Source organism: Dendropsophus ebraccatus, chromosome 1 (genome assembly GCF_027789765.1).
Source record: "Dendropsophus ebraccatus isolate aDenEbr1 chromosome 1, aDenEbr1.pat, whole genome shotgun sequence".
NCBI lineage: Eukaryota > Metazoa > Chordata > Amphibia > Anura > Hylidae > Dendropsophus > Dendropsophus ebraccatus.
In genome coordinates, this window is record NC_091454.1 from 75,121,599 (window position 1) to 75,138,751 (window position 17,153).

At 41.2% G+C, this 17,153-nt stretch overlaps 1 protein-coding gene across 1 annotated transcript in view; it reads right to left on the reverse strand.

Annotated features, from left to right (window-relative positions):
* Positions 1 to 17,153, reverse strand: part of GNPTAB (N-acetylglucosamine-1-phosphate transferase subunits alpha and beta) — a 76,067-nt gene that overhangs the window by 33,534 nt on the left and 25,380 nt on the right. The window contains exons 7-8 of the mRNA XM_069973425.1: positions 14,461 to 14,595; positions 7,487 to 7,648 (exon numbers count right to left, since the gene is read on the reverse strand). Of these exons, the coding sequence (XP_069829526.1) occupies positions 7,487 to 7,648; positions 14,461 to 14,595 (297 nt within the window). The remainder of the gene's footprint in view (positions 1 to 7,486; positions 7,649 to 14,460; positions 14,596 to 17,153) is intronic.

Genomic DNA, 17,153 nt, shown 5'->3' on the forward strand with positions numbered 1-17,153 from the left:
ACTACGGCCGTGGGAAAAAATAGACATGCGGCTCAAAACATACGGTCATTTACTTGGAAATCTGGTTCAACTAAAAATAACAAATAAAATGTTAAGAAAGTGATGCAAACACCTCTGGATGCATCTGGGAAAGCAGGGAAACAGTTTACATGAATCGCTATTACCGGGGTTTGCGATCCTCTGCACTATAGCCGATGTCTCTCATGGTTAATATATTGAATTAATAAAACACATTTTCTTTGTAATAAAGTCCCTTTTATTGTTCAATAATTAAATGTAAACGATTCCATCATTTTGCAATTAAATATACTGTTAAAATAAATATATATATATATAAATAAATGTATATTTATATATATATTTATTTTTTGACAGTATATTTAATTGCACAATGATGGATTCGTTAGAATTAAATTATTGAACAAAGAAACTGTATTTATTTAAACGAAAATGTGTTTTCTTAATTAAATATTAATTAGTACAGGAAGCTCTATAAGCCGTTAATTCATATGCCGGCAATAGAGCATTCTGTACTAATCATCACTTAACTTTAATTAAAACATCAAATGTTTCTTCTAATTATGTTATGACAATAGCATTATTAGAAGAAACATTTAGAATTATATGTGCGCTCAGCTGATTGGCTGATCGGCTGAGCGCACATATAATGAGCCGGTCCGCAGTACAGTGACTTCATTGTGCTGCGGACCAGCGAAGAGGACACATCGGGGTGAGTATAGAGCTCTCCCCACCCCCTCCCCGGCACTGCACCCCTCCCAGCAAGGAAGGGGGGTCACTTAACCCCTTCCTTGCTGGGATGGGTGCAGTCTGACATCAGTCTGGCCCCCAGGGGGTTAAGGGGGATATGATACATCCTCCCTTAACCCCTTGGGGGCCAGACTGTAAGCAGCGATCTGTAAAGATGCTGCATACTGTAAGGAGCACAACACCGCTCACAATGATGGGTGTTGTGCTCCTGTTTGTGTGTTTTTTGTGTGTTTCTCCCTTTTTGTTTTTCAGATATCGGTATCCTGGGGATTACGTCGGATTCCATGGACTACGTCGATGACCAGCGGTTGTTCTTTGAATTTTTTTTAATAAAATGGTCAATGAGGGGTGTGGGGGTGTTTTTATTTGAATAAAAAAATTTGTAAACTTGTGTCTTGTCTTTATTTCTTTACTTTATAGACTTAGTAGTGGAAGCCGTCTAATAGACGGAATCCATTACTAAGTCGGGGCCTAGTGTTAGCCGGTATAAAATGGCTAACACTAACCCCCTATTATTACCCCAGTACCCAATGCCACCAGGGGTACTGGGAAGAGCCGGGTGCCAGTGGTCCCGGAGCGTCAAAATTGGCGGCAGCAGGCTGGTAAGATTTAGGCTGGGGAGGGCCTAAAACAATGGCTCTTCCCACCCTGGTGTTACCAGGCTGCTGTCGTTTGGTTTTTAACCCGGCTGGTTATAAAAATAGGGGGGACCCTATGCGTTTTTTTTAAAAAATAAATAAATAAAAAAAAAACGCATAGGGTCCCCCCTATTTTTATAACCAGCCGGGTTAAAAACCAAACGACAGCAGCCTGGTAACAGCTGAGCGCACATATAATTCTAAATGTTTCTTCTAATAATGCTATTGTCATAACATAATTAGAAGAAACATTTGATGTTTTCATTAAAGTAAAGTGATGATTAGTACAGAATGCTCTATTGCCGGCATATGAATTAACGGCTTATAGAGCTTCCTGTACTAATTAACCCTTTGAGGACCAGGCCCAAAATGACCCAGTGGACCGCGCAAATTTTGATCTTAGTGTTTCCGTTTTTCCCTCCTCCCCTTCTAAGAGCTCTAGCACTCTCAGTTTTCTATCTACAAGCCATGTAAGTGCTTGTTTTTTACAGGAATAGTTGTACTTTGTAATGGCGTCATTCATTTTACCATAACATGTACGATGGAATTCCAAATATATTATTTATGAAGATATAAATTGGTGAAATCGCAAAAAAGAATGCAATATGGTAACGTTTGGGGGGTTCCTGTGTCTACGTAATGCACTATATGGTAAAAGCGACATGATACCATTACTCTATAGGTCAGTACGAACACAACCATATGCAGGTTTACGCAGATTCTCTAATGTTATATATTTTTTTTAAATGAAATCCTTTTTTTTGGCAATTAATTATAAATAAAATAGGCCTATTGTGACGCTTATAACGGTTTTATTTTTTCACCTACGGGGCTGTATGGGGTGTCATTTTTTCCGCCATGATCTCTAGTTTTTATTAATACCATATTTGTGAAGATCGGATGTTTTGATCACTTTTTATTAATTTTTTAATATATATAATGTAACATAAAATCGGTAATCCGCGCACTTTTTTCCCTCTTTTCGTGTACGCCGTTTACCGTTCGCAATGACGCTTGATATATTTTAATAGATCGGACAATTACGCACGCTACGGTATATTATATGTTTATCTATTTATTTATTTTTATATGTTTTATTTATATAATGGGAAAGGGGGGTGATTTCAACTTTTATTGGGGGAGGGGTTTTGGGGTAGTGTGTTAGTGTTTTTAACTTTTTTTTTTTTACACATTTGAAGTCCCTTTGGGGGACTTTTACATTCACTACTTGGATTTTTACACTGATGAATGCTATGCCATAGGCATAGCATTGATCAGTGTTATCGGCGCTCTGCTCATTGAGCCTGCCTGTGCAGGCTCAGTGACCAGATCGCCGATCGGACCGCACGGAGGCAGGTGAGAGAGCTCCGGCGGCCCGTTTTACCGATCGGGACCCCCGCAGTCACACTGCAGGGGTCCCGATCGGTAGGTGACAGGGGACTCCCCCTGTCACTTACACTTAAACGCCGCGGTCGCGCCGCGATCGCGGCGTTTAAGGAGTTAATGACACGCGGCAGCGCGATCGCTGCAGCGTGTCATTACCGGTGGGGTCCCGGCTGCTGATTGCAGCCGGCCCCCACCTGCTATGAAGCGCGCTCCGCTCCGGAGCGCGCTTTATAGCGGGAGAAACACCCAGGGCGTACAGTTACGCCCTAGGTCGTCTGGGGACAGACTTCCATGGCGTAACTATACGCCCTGGGTCGTCTAAGGGTTAATATTTAATTAAGAAAACACATTTTCGTTGAAATAAATTCAGTTTCGTTGGTCAATAATTTAATTCTAACGAATCCATCATTGTGCAATTCAATATACTGTCAAAAAATAAATATATAGATAAATATACATTTATTTATATATCTATTTTTTTTAACAGTATATTTAATTGCAAAATGATGGATTCGTTAGAAATAAATTATTGATCAACGAAAGTGTCTTGATTACAAAGAAAATGTGTTTGATTAATTTAATATATTAACTATTAGAGGCATCGGCATTCGGCATCATTGCCGGCTATTTTTGAAGTACTCCGTACGGACCGCCTGTCAATCCTCGGCCGCATGTTCAGCCGCAAACAATGGTCTTGTTCATTTTTTTACGGGTCCGTTTACGATAGGGCCGTAGATTCAGAGATAGTGTGCACTGTGCAGCCGCATATCCTATACTTCCAAGCATACACACGAACCACCAAAAATACCGCCGCACAATTACAGCCGCAAATACAGCCGCACTCTTACAACGTGTGAACCGAGCCTTAGGGTGCATTCACACGTACAGCATCCGCACTAGATTTAATGCTTTGTTTAGTTATTTAGTTACATTGATATCAAATCTGTGGCAGGTCTGCATCATCAAATCAACTGTAAATCCTGTATGTGTGTATGAAAACTTGTTTTAAACAGTAGGTCATTTTCTGATAACTAGAGATGATCCGAACCCGAACGTTCGGTATTTGATTAGCTGGGGCTGCTGAACTTGGATAAAGCTCTAAGGTTGTCTGGAAAACATGGATACAGCCAATGACTATATCCATGATTTCCACATAGCCTTAGGGCTTTATCCAACTTCAGCAGCCACCGCTAATCAAATGCCGAAAGTTCGGGTTCGGATTGACTCGAGCATGCTCCAGGTTCACTTATCTCTACTGATGACCCATTCCCTAACCAACAGAATTTAGCGTTGTGGATCAGATTTTAGTTGTCAATGGAATGTTAAAAAACACATGACCATGTCCAAATCCCTGGCTATCCCTCCCAGTGCCAATATTATTTAAGAAATAAACCTGTCCCTACATACCGTTGTATAGCCCTGAAAACTAGCCAAAATGTCATGTAATGGAAGTTAAATATCTCCTTAATGCACATTTTAGACAAACTGTATTTTTGCATGCCTCTCGAGAGCAGTCAGGATATTTAAAGTGACACTGTCACCCCCTTTGTGCATTCTGACATCTCTACACAGGTGTAAAGGGTAAATTTAGCGTTTTTCATAACTTATTTCATATCATGCGTCATCGTGCTTGTTCAAGTAAAAAGTGTCCTTTTATCAACTGCAGATTGTATTAAGTGGGCGCGGCCTCGCGGCATTAGCGACACTTAGCCCCACCCACAACAGCACAGTTGGCCCCGCCCCCTTGACAACCATTGGTTGGTCGACGTAAAGGGGGTGGGGTCTAGACCTTTCGGCCAGCCTGTTCCAATGGCCAGCGAGGGGGCGGGGCCAACTGTGACATTGTGGGCGGGGCTAAATGGTGCTAATGTCGTGAGGTCCCGCCCACTTAAGACAATCTGCAGTTGATAAAAGATGACTTTTTACTTGAACAAGCACCATGACGTATGATATAAAATAAGGTATGAAAACTGCTAAACTTACCCTTTACACCTGTGCAGAGATGTCAGAATGCAAAAAGGAGGTGACAGTGTCACTTTAAACTTATGAAGTAAATCAGTCAAATGGCATTTCTTTACATTAAAGGAGAAGTCCCATGAAATATAAAAATGACAAGAGTGCAAGGTGGTATGTGAAAATAATAAACAAAATAAACTTCCTTATCCCTGTGCCCCCTAGGGCCCCTCCCAGGTCCAGCTGACAGCCACCGGTGTCTTCCAGCTGTAACATCACATACCCGGCTAAGCGAATGCCCGAGCAGCTTGGCTGAGTATATGATGTACCCGGTTTCCAGCAGAAAATGATATCTAGCCGCTGTCAGCTGGACCCAGGAGTGATGCTACGAAGGCACAAGGACGGATGAGTTTTACGTTGTTTACAGGGGCGGATTAGAAGGTACCATGGGCCCCAGGCAGTTCAGAAATTAAGGAAACTAAGGAAAAATTCTGAGCAATTGCAGAGAATTCTCTCTCTCCTATCTATCTATCATCTACCCCTTTAGGCCCTTATGTAGATATCTATCCCCCTATAAGTAATTTCCCCAATACAGTAAGCCACCCCCACCTCAGTCCCAATCACCTTGTAAAACCCGAACATACATACTCACCTTACTCCCGAGTCAGATGACCGCCTCGTCTTCTTCCCCTTCCTCTCCCTGCTTTGCTAGCACGTCATATGTATGCTGGGTAGCTGGGGGAGGGAGCGGCCTCTTGTGGCCAGAGATATAAGGCTGCCTCCGGTCACAAGAGTGACAGGCTGAGTAAAGAGCCAACGGCTCTTCTCTCTGCCAGTCAGGGCACCGTGGCATCTTTTAACTGTGAACGTTCATTGGAAAGGCTCAAAGGACTGGAGCACAGCACAGCAGTGGGGATCACGGGATTATTATGGGGGCAATCTCCCAGGCCCACCCCTAGAACTCGGGCCCGGGGCAGTTGCCCAGATTTCCCTCATTACAATCCACTTCTCCTTTAACCCCTTAACGACATCGGGCGTATATTTACGCCCTGATGCCGGTAAGGACGTACAGAGCGGGGCCGCGCGGCAACCCCGCTCTGAACCGCGGCGGTCCCGGGTCGCTTGTAGCCCGGGACCGTAGGTATTAGCGGGCACGGTCCGATCGCCGTGCCCGCTAATACAGTAATCAGATGCAGCTGTCAAACATGACAGCTGCATCCGATTACCGGATTCAGCTGTTCCCTGGTGTCTAGTGGCGGAGATCGCTCCCCCGGGATGTTATCCCGGAGGAGCGATCTCCGTTTCGGAAGCCGGCCGGAGACCGCTCCAAGATGGCGCCGTCCCCGACTCGGCACTCGTTTACTTCCGGCTGCAGCAGCCGGAAGTAAACGAGTGCCTATCTCATGGATCTCTGCAGCATATCTATGCTGCAGAGATCTCTATGAGAGATCAAAGCACTTATACTAGAAGCCCCCCTAGGGGACTTCTAGTATAAGTGTTAAAGTATAAAGTGTTAAAGTATAAAGTGTTAAAGCCTCCTCCCCTAATAAAAGACTGAATCACCCCCCTTTTCCCAGGTTATAAATAAAAGTAAATAAACAAATAAATAAATAAACAAACATGTTTGCTATCGCCGCGTGCGTAATCGCCCGAACTATTAATTAATCACATTCCTGATCTCGCACGGTAAATGGCGTAAGCGCAAAAAAATCCCAAAGTGCAAAATTGCGCATTTTTGGTCGCATCAAATCCAGAAAAATTGTAATAAAAAGCGATCAAAAAGTCATATATGCGCAATCAAGGTACAGATAGAAAGAACACATCATGGCGCAAAAAATGACACCTCACACAGCCCCATAGACCAAAGGATAAAAGCGCTATAAGCCTGGGAATGGAGCGATTTTAAGTGACGTATATTTGTTGACAATGGTTTGAATTTTTTACAGGCCATCAGATACAATATAAATTATACATGTTACATATCGTTTTAATCGTAACGACTTGAGGAACATATATAACAAGTCAGTTTTACCCCAGGGTGAATGGCGTAAAAACACATTTCCCCCAAATAAACAAAATGCTTTTTTTTTTCAATTTCACCACACTTAGAATTTTTTTCTGGTTTTGCAGTGTACTTTATGCAAAAATTCAGCCTGTCATTGCAAAGTACAATTAGTGACGCAAAAATAAGGGCTCATGTGGGTTTCTAGGTGGAAAAATGCAAGTGCTATGGCCTTTTAAGCACAAGGAGGAAAAAACTAAAATGCAAAAATCGAAATTGGCTCTGTCCTTAAGGGGTTAAAGAAACTGTTCCATACAGACATATCTATAAGGCAATAGTTCCAGAGAATCATTAGTTCTTCACCAACAGACTTAGTGGTGTGGACATCACAGAATGAAGAGAATGCTCTCTGCCTACACTCTTATATCCTGAGATCACAGGGTGCTATTTCTGAAGCTTTCTGTACTTTCTGTATGTTTAACCACTTGCTGAGAGCTCATATGACCCCTATTCACCTAGCGTACCAGTTTCATTAGCCTATTTATCTTCTACAACTTGTAACTAACTGTTGAAAAGTACAGCCTTCCGAGGTACGAACAAAAAGCCATGACCTTTGGTCCCCAATTATATTTGAGGTAGATGTCAATTAACAGATTCCTTTTCTTAGAATTCAGAGACATAGATTTCCAAATGCCCAGCCTGGAAACCCTAGGAAGATGCTTGTCACTTCAGTGCATACCTGGCTGACAGCACTAAGATCCCAGAGCAAGTAAGCTGGACTTAATGTCACCTCTTTTCCTTCTATAGTCATGTTTTTCTTTGCTTGTATGTTGAGTTCCTGGAAATCTTTGGGATTGTTGAGCTGCAGAAGTGCGACACTGGCTTCAGAATATAGCTGTATCTGCGGAAAAGACAAAACAGTGAGAAAGTAGAACATGATTATTTATATTTATTTAAGGTGCAGTTAATTCCAGGGCACTGTACATAAGGGGTTTAAAAGGAACCATCACATTAAAAATTAAGTCATACAGGCACCATGTTATAGAGCATAAGTCACTGAGCATATTGAATATACAGCTCTGTCGATGATAATGTGTCATTATTCATTTAAATCTCTGCTCCTTCTGGGATAAGTAGTTCATTTGGTAGTCCTTCTCAGTGCTAGACTGTCTGTGTAAAACTGTGCATATAGTGAGCAGAACCAGCAGATCCAATGCATAGATCAGAATGAGCAAAGATTTACACAAATAATTAATAAGTTACCTTGGAATTTCCCCACAAAACTAAAAATCTGCCTAGCTCCTCCTAAATGACAAAAGAGTAAGGAGGAATAGAGGAGCCTGCCTATAAAGAGTTACAGTCTACAAAAGGTGTGAGAGAAATAGTAGTTGAGGGATGCCCATATAGAAATGCAATGACGGCAAGGTTACTTCAGAAAAGTGGTAGGCTTTTCTGAAGAGATGGGTTTTCAGACTGCTCCAAATCAGAGTGCTAGGGTAGAAATCTTGGAGAGTGTAAGTGGAGCTAAGGGTGAAATGGAGGGGTGCAAAAAAGAAGCTGCAAAACTCGAGGAGGCACATGCACTAGCTTTTTTTATTCTTCTCAAAAATAAGAAGAGAATGGATTCTAAAGTATGTTTTTGAGGTGACAGTAGCAGGTGGTTGTAAGAGCTTAGATTTGTGAAAGACAGGGCACAATCAGTCCAAGGTAGCAGACTTGGGGCACTGGAGAAAGGGTGGAGCTACTGACTGTAATTGATAGACTGCATGGGGGGGGGCGAGTAAAGCCCCTATTTCACGGGCCGTATAGAGGAGCAAACGAGCGCTCTCAGCGCTCGTTTGCTCCTCGTTCCCGCTCGCTGCCGCCGCTATTCAACGCGGCAGCAGCGAACGGGTGAGTGCGGGAGGGGCGGAGGGGAGCTGCGAGGGGGGCTGCCCCGGTGATCGCTGATCGTCCGGACAGTTCATAGGATACAGCAGCGTCTGCTGCCGATGCTCCTATTCAACGGAGCGCCGGCAGCAGATAGTTGCTGTATCAGTCGCTTGTTTTTCAACATGTTAAAAAACAAGCGACTGCAACGATCAACCGACATGAACGATCTATTCCACGGGACGATTATCGTCCGTAGCGGCCGATAATCGTTCCGTGGAATAGGGTCTTAAGATGGAGAAAAGATGATGAATTTATGATGAGTTTTAGAAAGCAGAAGGAGAAGATAGATGATATAGCCTATAGACACTATGGGATCCTTGATCTTCATTTTTAGCAATAGCTCGGATATCAACATGCTCAATACTATTCTTCTGCAAGGAGACAGACCCATCTTGCAGGTGGGGAGTCACCTTCTTTATACATTCACACACTACTGTGGGAAATCCATGTGGTAAAAAACTGTAACAGGCACCATAATATGCTAAATAATAGAGGTATTGATATCCTTATTGTACATACAGGAACGTTTGTTACCGCTGTCCTAGATTTATGTATAATCACTTATTATTAACATCCATTGCAAGTATCATGCAGTACAAACAAAAGTGATTAAAATGATGAACACAAGTACAAATAGAAACAGGGATGTCATTTTAGAAATAACCTAATGCACACATGAAATGCATATGAAAATGGTAAAGAACTTTTGGGATGACAATCTGTACTTCATAGAAGAAGTAATAGCCCATAGGAAATAAAACATTTAGCACTGCCTCAAATTTAGACAAACTAAAACTATTCTATGCTGGCACGAGTAAGCACGATTGTAAATTTAGCACAACTATGGTAAACACTTTTTACTTGTGGTAAAGTCTTTCCTGTATAACATGCAGATATAATTGTCAGTCACTAAGCAGGACTGCCCGCTGGACTTTAAAAGATAGAAAGGGCCTACATTTATGTGTATTGTAACCGTCAGGTACTAGCTGCCTGATGTTGTAGTCAAGCCAAAGACGTGAGAATAAACTGCTTGTCAAAAACTAATTTAAAAAATCTGTCCACACTGAACTTTCCCTGCACTTAGTGTATGTATAGCGTATTAAGTGTATGTATCAAATGTGTATATACAAGTCCTCTTTAACCTGACTTTAGCTTAAACAGTTACACTTTGTAGATATATTGCTGTCTACATCACATGCAAACTCAGTAATACTGGTTAATGAAAAAAAAAAGGAAGAAAATGAAGGTGAGAAATGAAGGAGCAAGCAAGCGCCAAGTGCTTATGTGTACTTACCTTGCTGATGTAATGTGCTACCTCTCCTGATGACTTTCCATTCCCATTGCAGCCAGTCACTGAGGCTTCAATGGGTTTGGAACATCATTTGCAGCATGTCATACAGGTAAACATAAGCAAAGGGGCACTAATGCTGGACCCGAGAGAGGTGGATTTAGTATAGTTAGTTATTAAATATAGGAGTAAAAGCTAAGATAAACACAGCAGTAAGATTAGGGGTGCGATAGGATAGGATAGTCATCAGTAATGGTAAAGAAACAAGAAATGATGAAAGGGTGCTGAGTGGCTGTGGGGGCTGAAGGATGAAGCTTTCTCAAATGTTGTCAATATTTTGTTTAAAATATTTGTGTTGGGGGGAGGGGGTTGTTCAGGTGGCTGGAGTAGGGTGCTTAAAGGGGTTATCCAGCGCTACAAAAACATGGCCACTTTTCCCCCTACTGATGTTGGAATGGAGTTTCAAAACCCCACCCAAACTGGAGACAACAGTAGGAGGAAAGTGGCCATGTTATTGTAGCGCCGGATAACCCCTTTAACATGTTATAGCATGTTAGAATGTTGTCGGTGGATATGCTGACAAACAGAATTTTTCCTGTTCGGTTCTGTATTAAGAAATCCGAAATCCTCTCCACACTATCCAAACCATTTTACAACAAATCAATCGGATTTTGATCTCTATTTAGAAACTATAAAATAAGCATCAACTTGACACTAACAGATTTTCTCATTTTGCAGTAGGGCAGGGAAAAGAGGCATCCAAAGTCCTTCTAAAAACAGCACAACATTTGCATGGAGGCTAGCAGACAATACGTAGGGAAGCAGCTGACTCCGGTGTAATATTCCTGTTATTTGGCACGGATGCTTCTGCTATCCAGGAAGAGCAACTGGACAGGCAAGACTTGACAAGAACATATCGCATTTCATGTTAATACTCAACTATTTTGGGAGAAATTGCTGAAAAACACACATATTAAAAGATCACCTTCATTTTCTTCCTTTTTTTAAAAAAAATTAACCAGTATTACAGAGTTTGCATGTGATGTAGACAGCAATGTATCTACAAGGTGTAACTCTTTCAGCCAAAGTCAGGTTAAAGAGGACCTATACTGTATATACACATTTGATACATACACTTAATACGCTATACATATACTAAATGTGCAGGGAAAGTTCAGTGTGGACAGATTTTATGAATTAGTTTTTGACAAGCAGTTTATTCTCACGTCTTTGACTTGACTACAACATCCAGTCAGCTAGTACCTGACGGTTATAGTACACATAAATGTAGGCCCTTTCTATCATTTAAAGGGGTTATCCAGTGCTACAAAAACATGGCCACTTTCTTCCAGAGACAGCATGACTCTTGTCTCCAGGTCAGGTGGGATTTGCAATTAAGCTCCATTCACTTCAATGGAAATGAGTTACAAAACGTACACCCAAACTGGAGACAAGAGAGTCTCTGGAAGAAAGAGGCCATTTTTGTGTAGCGCTGGATAACCCCTTTAAAGTCCAGCGGGCAGTCGTGCTTAGTGACTGACACTGCATGTTATATCTGCATGCTATACGGGAAAGGCTTTACCACAAGTAAAAAGTGTTTACCATAGTTGCATAGGAGCAGTTTCTGTCAGCATAGAATAGTTTTAGTTTGTCTAAATTTGAGGCAGTGCTAAATGTTTCATTTCCTATGTGCTATTACATCTTCTATGAAGTACAGATCGTCAGTCCAAAAAGTTCTTTATCATTTTCATATGCATTAGGTCATTTTTAAAATGACATCCCTGTTTCTATTTGTACTTATGTTCATCATTTTAATCACTTTTGTTTGTACTGCATGATACTTGCAATGGATGTCAATAATAAGTGATTATACATAAATCTAGGACAGTGGTGACAAACATTCCTGTATGTACAATAAGGATATCAATACCTCTATTATTTAGCATATTATGGTGCCTGTTACAGTTTTTTTCCCCATGGATTCCCACAGGAGTGTGTGAATGTATAAAGAAGGTGACTCCCCCATCTGCCAGATGGGTCTATGTCCTTGCAGAAGAATAGTATTAACCATGTTGATACCCGAGCTTTTGCTAAAAATGAAGATTGGACATCAGCTATTGGGGCCATTTGGGTATCCTCCACAAAAAGTATGTTGCCAGTGGGATCTTTGCACATAGAGTAGAGAGTAAGAATCAGGTTACAAATAAATTATAAACTGTGATAAATATTTTAAGGGGTTCTCCTATGAACACGGGTACTGCCATAAAACATTAGGATTAAGTAGGGTATAGAAAATGCTAACAGTAATACTGTCAAACACAGATAAGTATGAAAATAAGTAAATAAAAAATACTAATTGTACCCATTATATCTACAATCGTAATGCATTGGTTAGCTAACAGAACATAGACATACACAAAGAACAGAGAACCCTGCTATGCGTTATAAGAAGGGGTTCTGTATAGTTTCTAACGTGTTGGCATAGCTGTGAAGAAATTCAATGCTGGTGGACTTTACAATGTTCTGCACCCTGCAATTTATCTCACATAACCTAGATTACTGGCAGAACATGGGCACTGTGTTCTGGACAACATAGATGTCTGAAGATTACACACAGTGCATTACATTTCTATACTATGTGACAAGACATTTCAACCATTGTAACCTTTGGCATTTGTCACAGATTTCATGCTGTATGCCAGTAGTATGAAAGGCTACACAAATTGGAAAGCAAAGAGCTCCACCTAGTGCTTGAAGTAACAGCAATATGTAAACAATTTTTTTAAACAATTATTTAACCCCTTAAGGTCAAAGCCAATTTTTGTTTTTGCACTTTTGCTTTTGTGTACTTTATGTTTAAAAGGCCATAGCACTTGCATTTTTTCACCTAGAGACGTATATGAGCGCTTATTTTTTGCGAAACCAATTGTACTTTGCAATGACAGGCATTATTTTTCCATAACATATGCTGCGAAACCGGAAAAAAATCATTGGCGCTGTCAAATTGAAAAAAAAAAAGGAATTTGTTTTGATTTTGTTTTGCATTTACGCCGTTCGCCCTATGGTAAAACTGACTGGTTATGCATGTTCCTCAAGTTGTTACGATTACAACGATATGTAACATGTATAACTTTTATATTATCTGATCGCTTGTAAAAAATTCAAACCATTGTTAACAGATATATGTTCCTTAAAATCGCTCCATTCCCAGGCTTAAAGCGCTTTTATCCTTTGGTCTATGGGGCTGTTTGAGGTGTCATTTTTTGCGCCATGATGCGTTCTTTCTATCGGTACCTTGATTGCGCATATACGACTTTTTGATCACTTTTTTTTTACATTTTTTTTGGATTTGATGCAACCAAAAATGCGCAATTTTGCACTTTGGAATTTTTTGGCGCTTACGCCGTTTACCGTGCGAGATCAGGAATGTGATTAATTAATAGTTCGGGCGATTACGCGCGCGGCGATACTAAATATGTTTGTAAGTAATTTATTTATATTTATAAAATGGGAAAAGGGGGGTGATTTGGACTTTTAATAGGGGAGGGGATTTTTTATTAATAAAAAAACATTTTTACTTTTATTTTTACTGTAACTAGAAGTCCCCCTGGGGGACTTGTATATAGACAGCACTGATCTCTCATAGAGATCAATGCTGTGTATATACACAGCAAAGATCGATGAGATCGGTCATAGATTGCTATGGCCTGCTGCAGGCCATAGCAATCTATTGCCGAGCCGGGATCAGCGTCATTCCGCCGCTGAGGCCCGGGCCGGCCAGAAGAACGGATCTCCCCCCCGCGATTGCATCGTGGGGGTGAGATCCGTCCCACTAGGCACCAGGGACGAGAGGTCTGAAGCCTCTAAGTGCAGCTGTCAGGTTTGACAGCTGCACTTAGAGGCTTAATTAGCCGGCGCGGCAACGGGACCCGCGCCGGCTAATAGAGGCACTGCCCAGCTGCACATGTCAGCCGGGATCAGCGCCATTCAGAGCGGGGTCCCGGCGGGACCCCGCTCTGAACACCCCCCGCGGCACCATGACGTATCAGATACGTCATGGGAAGCTAAGGGGTTAAAGTTTAACTGTCATACAAAAATAATACACGTCAAAAGTTTTCACCCATTGGGTCCTCCTTTATCCACACCTTGCTCCTTGTTGCAGGATACAGATCCCATAGGCCTTCTATAAAAATCCACCTGTTGCAGCAAGATGGGGGTTTCAGCTCCCAGACCTCACCGATTGTGATGACATGGCAAAATTTTTAAACGGCAGTGATACTTTAATCATGGGACAACCATTTACAGAGACGAATCTCTTGGATCTCTTAAGAGAATCTACTTATGTACATACAGACAGGTTTACAAAAGATAACCCCTTGGGACAAAGGCAAACTTTCATTAAAAGTATATACTGTAACTATTTGCTAGCATTGCTTGAAGGGCCTGAATAATAACATGCTCAGTGACACAGAATAAGTGAATAGCCTCCTTACCCGCTTAATCTTGGAGGACAGGCTTTCCGGCAGTTTTGTTTTCAGTTGATTTGTGTCTTTAAATGTTGATGAAAATCCACTAAGGAAAACTAGGTCGCTCATGAGTACTAACCCAGGAGAATCTTTGTCAGTCGTCTGTATAGAGGAAGAAATATATTAACTGGTGTACTGTATAATAATGAATCTGACAAAATGATCGGGAGTTTATTTGGACAGGTTTGAGATATGCAAGTCTTCAGAAATTCCCACAAAGATGTTCATTCATAATAATGTTTAAAGAGGCATTAAAAATAATTTAAAGGGACAGAGAAAAAAATACAACAGCAGCAACTATGACCACATGACAGAGATCTATGACAGAGATCACAGGTAGCTTATTCAAGGAAATCACTGATTTAACAAGAATAAAACATTCAGAGTTATTCAGAGTTGTCAAAAAATATGCTTTACCAAAATAAACATACAATTACCACCCTCCCTGCCGCTTTCCTAAAGCCAATCCAGTTGCCCTTGTTTTTGGTAATGGTGTGTGCACTGTCCACTTATTTATGTTTTCACTAGGCTGGGCAGATGCAATCCCTTTCTGTCATCGTGGGGTTGGTGTGTGTGTGTCGAGGTAGCTTAGAATTGCTTTAGCTTTAGAATTGTCCTTAAATTTAAAAAGAATCAATATTAATGTTGGGCCATATCACCCAGTCCTAGTTTCTATTAGGAATGTAGGTGTATAGCGAGAACTGCAATCTTAAGGGTCAATGTGGAAAATACATATTGTGAGTCCAAGTGGGACCAGCATGCCCATCTTATAACTTCACCATCTGTTCCCAAAAAACAATAGGCAGTCCAAACTAAGATGAAAAAAATATTCCCAGCAGACTGCAGCACTTGGGACACATATTAGCATAGCCTGGTTTAAAGTTATGGGGTGGTATAATGCACCCTATGGAAAATAAGAAGCTGAGTCTGGTTTTCATTATGGTTGTCAAAGGCCTCCTTGGGCAAGTCTTATACTCCTCCTCCTCTGCAAGCAGACCCACATCTTCCTTCTTCCTCCTACAGAACTACATCTATTAGACAATAGTTGAAATCACATTATTGGGGTCCATTAGGGGGTACTCTGAAGATGAAACATTATGTTTAATACATTGCTTTAATAAAAATTATTATTTCTTTGTAATATAACTTTATTAAAATATATTATATATATATTTTTTAATAAACATATAAAAACTGGCAGCATGAAGAGGCGACATGGCCTCCTTTGCTGCCAGAATAATTTGTGGGGAAGAAAGGGCGCTAGCAAACACAATCACTGTGTCTAGTAGCCTCTGCACAGTGGTGATTGCCACTCACTGCTACAGTAGGAGCAGAGTGAAGAGTGATCGCCATCACCGCTTGTTGTGTAAAAACTGCTGGATACAGCCCCTCCATGTACTGTATATAAGAATATACAGTACGCAGGGGGACCCTGCTCTGCATAGGGCTGTTCGGCAGCACTCGAGTAAAGCAGAGGATCGGGAACTGCAGGGCTTACATAGCCCTGCAGTTCCCAACACAACTACTGGTGGCAGCAGAGGGGGCCATGTCCCCCCTTACGGCTGCCAGTAAATATAATGTACACCTATCTAGTGTAATGAGCCTTAAAGTGTCACTGTCGTGAATTTTTTTTTTGCAGAAATCAATAGTCCAGGCGATTTTAAGAAACTTTGTAATTGGGTTTATTATCCGAAAAATGCATTTTTATCATGAAAAAGCAGTTTGAAGCTCTCCCCCCTGTCTTCATTGTTCTCCTATGGAGAGAGCTAAAGAAAAGACCAAAACAGGACAACAAAGAGTTAATCTACAAATCCCTCACGGGATATCTCCTGTGACATCACCAGTGACCTGTCTGAGCTCGGATTACAGCTGTCACCCAGCTCCGTGCCTGTAATCCTCTGTTATCTGCTTTCTGCTGCCGGCTAACTCCCTCCTTCCTCCTCCCCCCTCCCCTCTCCCTAGAGCAGACAGGGTACGTCTCCTGCAACAAGTCACAATTTTCAGATTTTTCAGAGTGGATGAAAAAGAGGAAGGAGGGGGGGACCTGGGAAAAGGCTTTTTACATGCAGATAATGGCAGATTTGGCTAATAAACCCAATTACAAAGTTTCTTAAAATCGCCTGGACTATTGATTTCTGCAAAAAAAAAAAAAATACGACAGTGACTCTTTAAATAATACCAGATAACACAAATATATGGAAAAATATAACTAAACTTTATTTAATCTACCCCAAAATATACTAAAAACAAGACCTGGGAGGTGGAAGACCCCACTACTGGAAAAAAGTGCATGTGCATATGAATAAGCATTCTGTTAACTCATCAGCATAAATGCATATAACAACAATAATGTGCAAGTGCTACACCCCAGTACGCTGAACAGAGCATATGCAAAGTGCCATCCAATAAATCACATGCAGGAATAATCAATAATACATGATGTTATGAGTCCCAGTCCACTGGCCTCCAATCATGTATTATTGATTATTCCTGCATGTGTTTTATTGGATGGCACTTTGCATATTCTCTGTTCAGCGTACTGTAGCATTCTGGGGTGTAGCACTTGCACTTTATTGTTGCTATATGTATTTATGCTGATGAGTTTACAGAACGCTTATTCATTATATGCACATGCACTTTAGACCCCTTGGGGGACATTT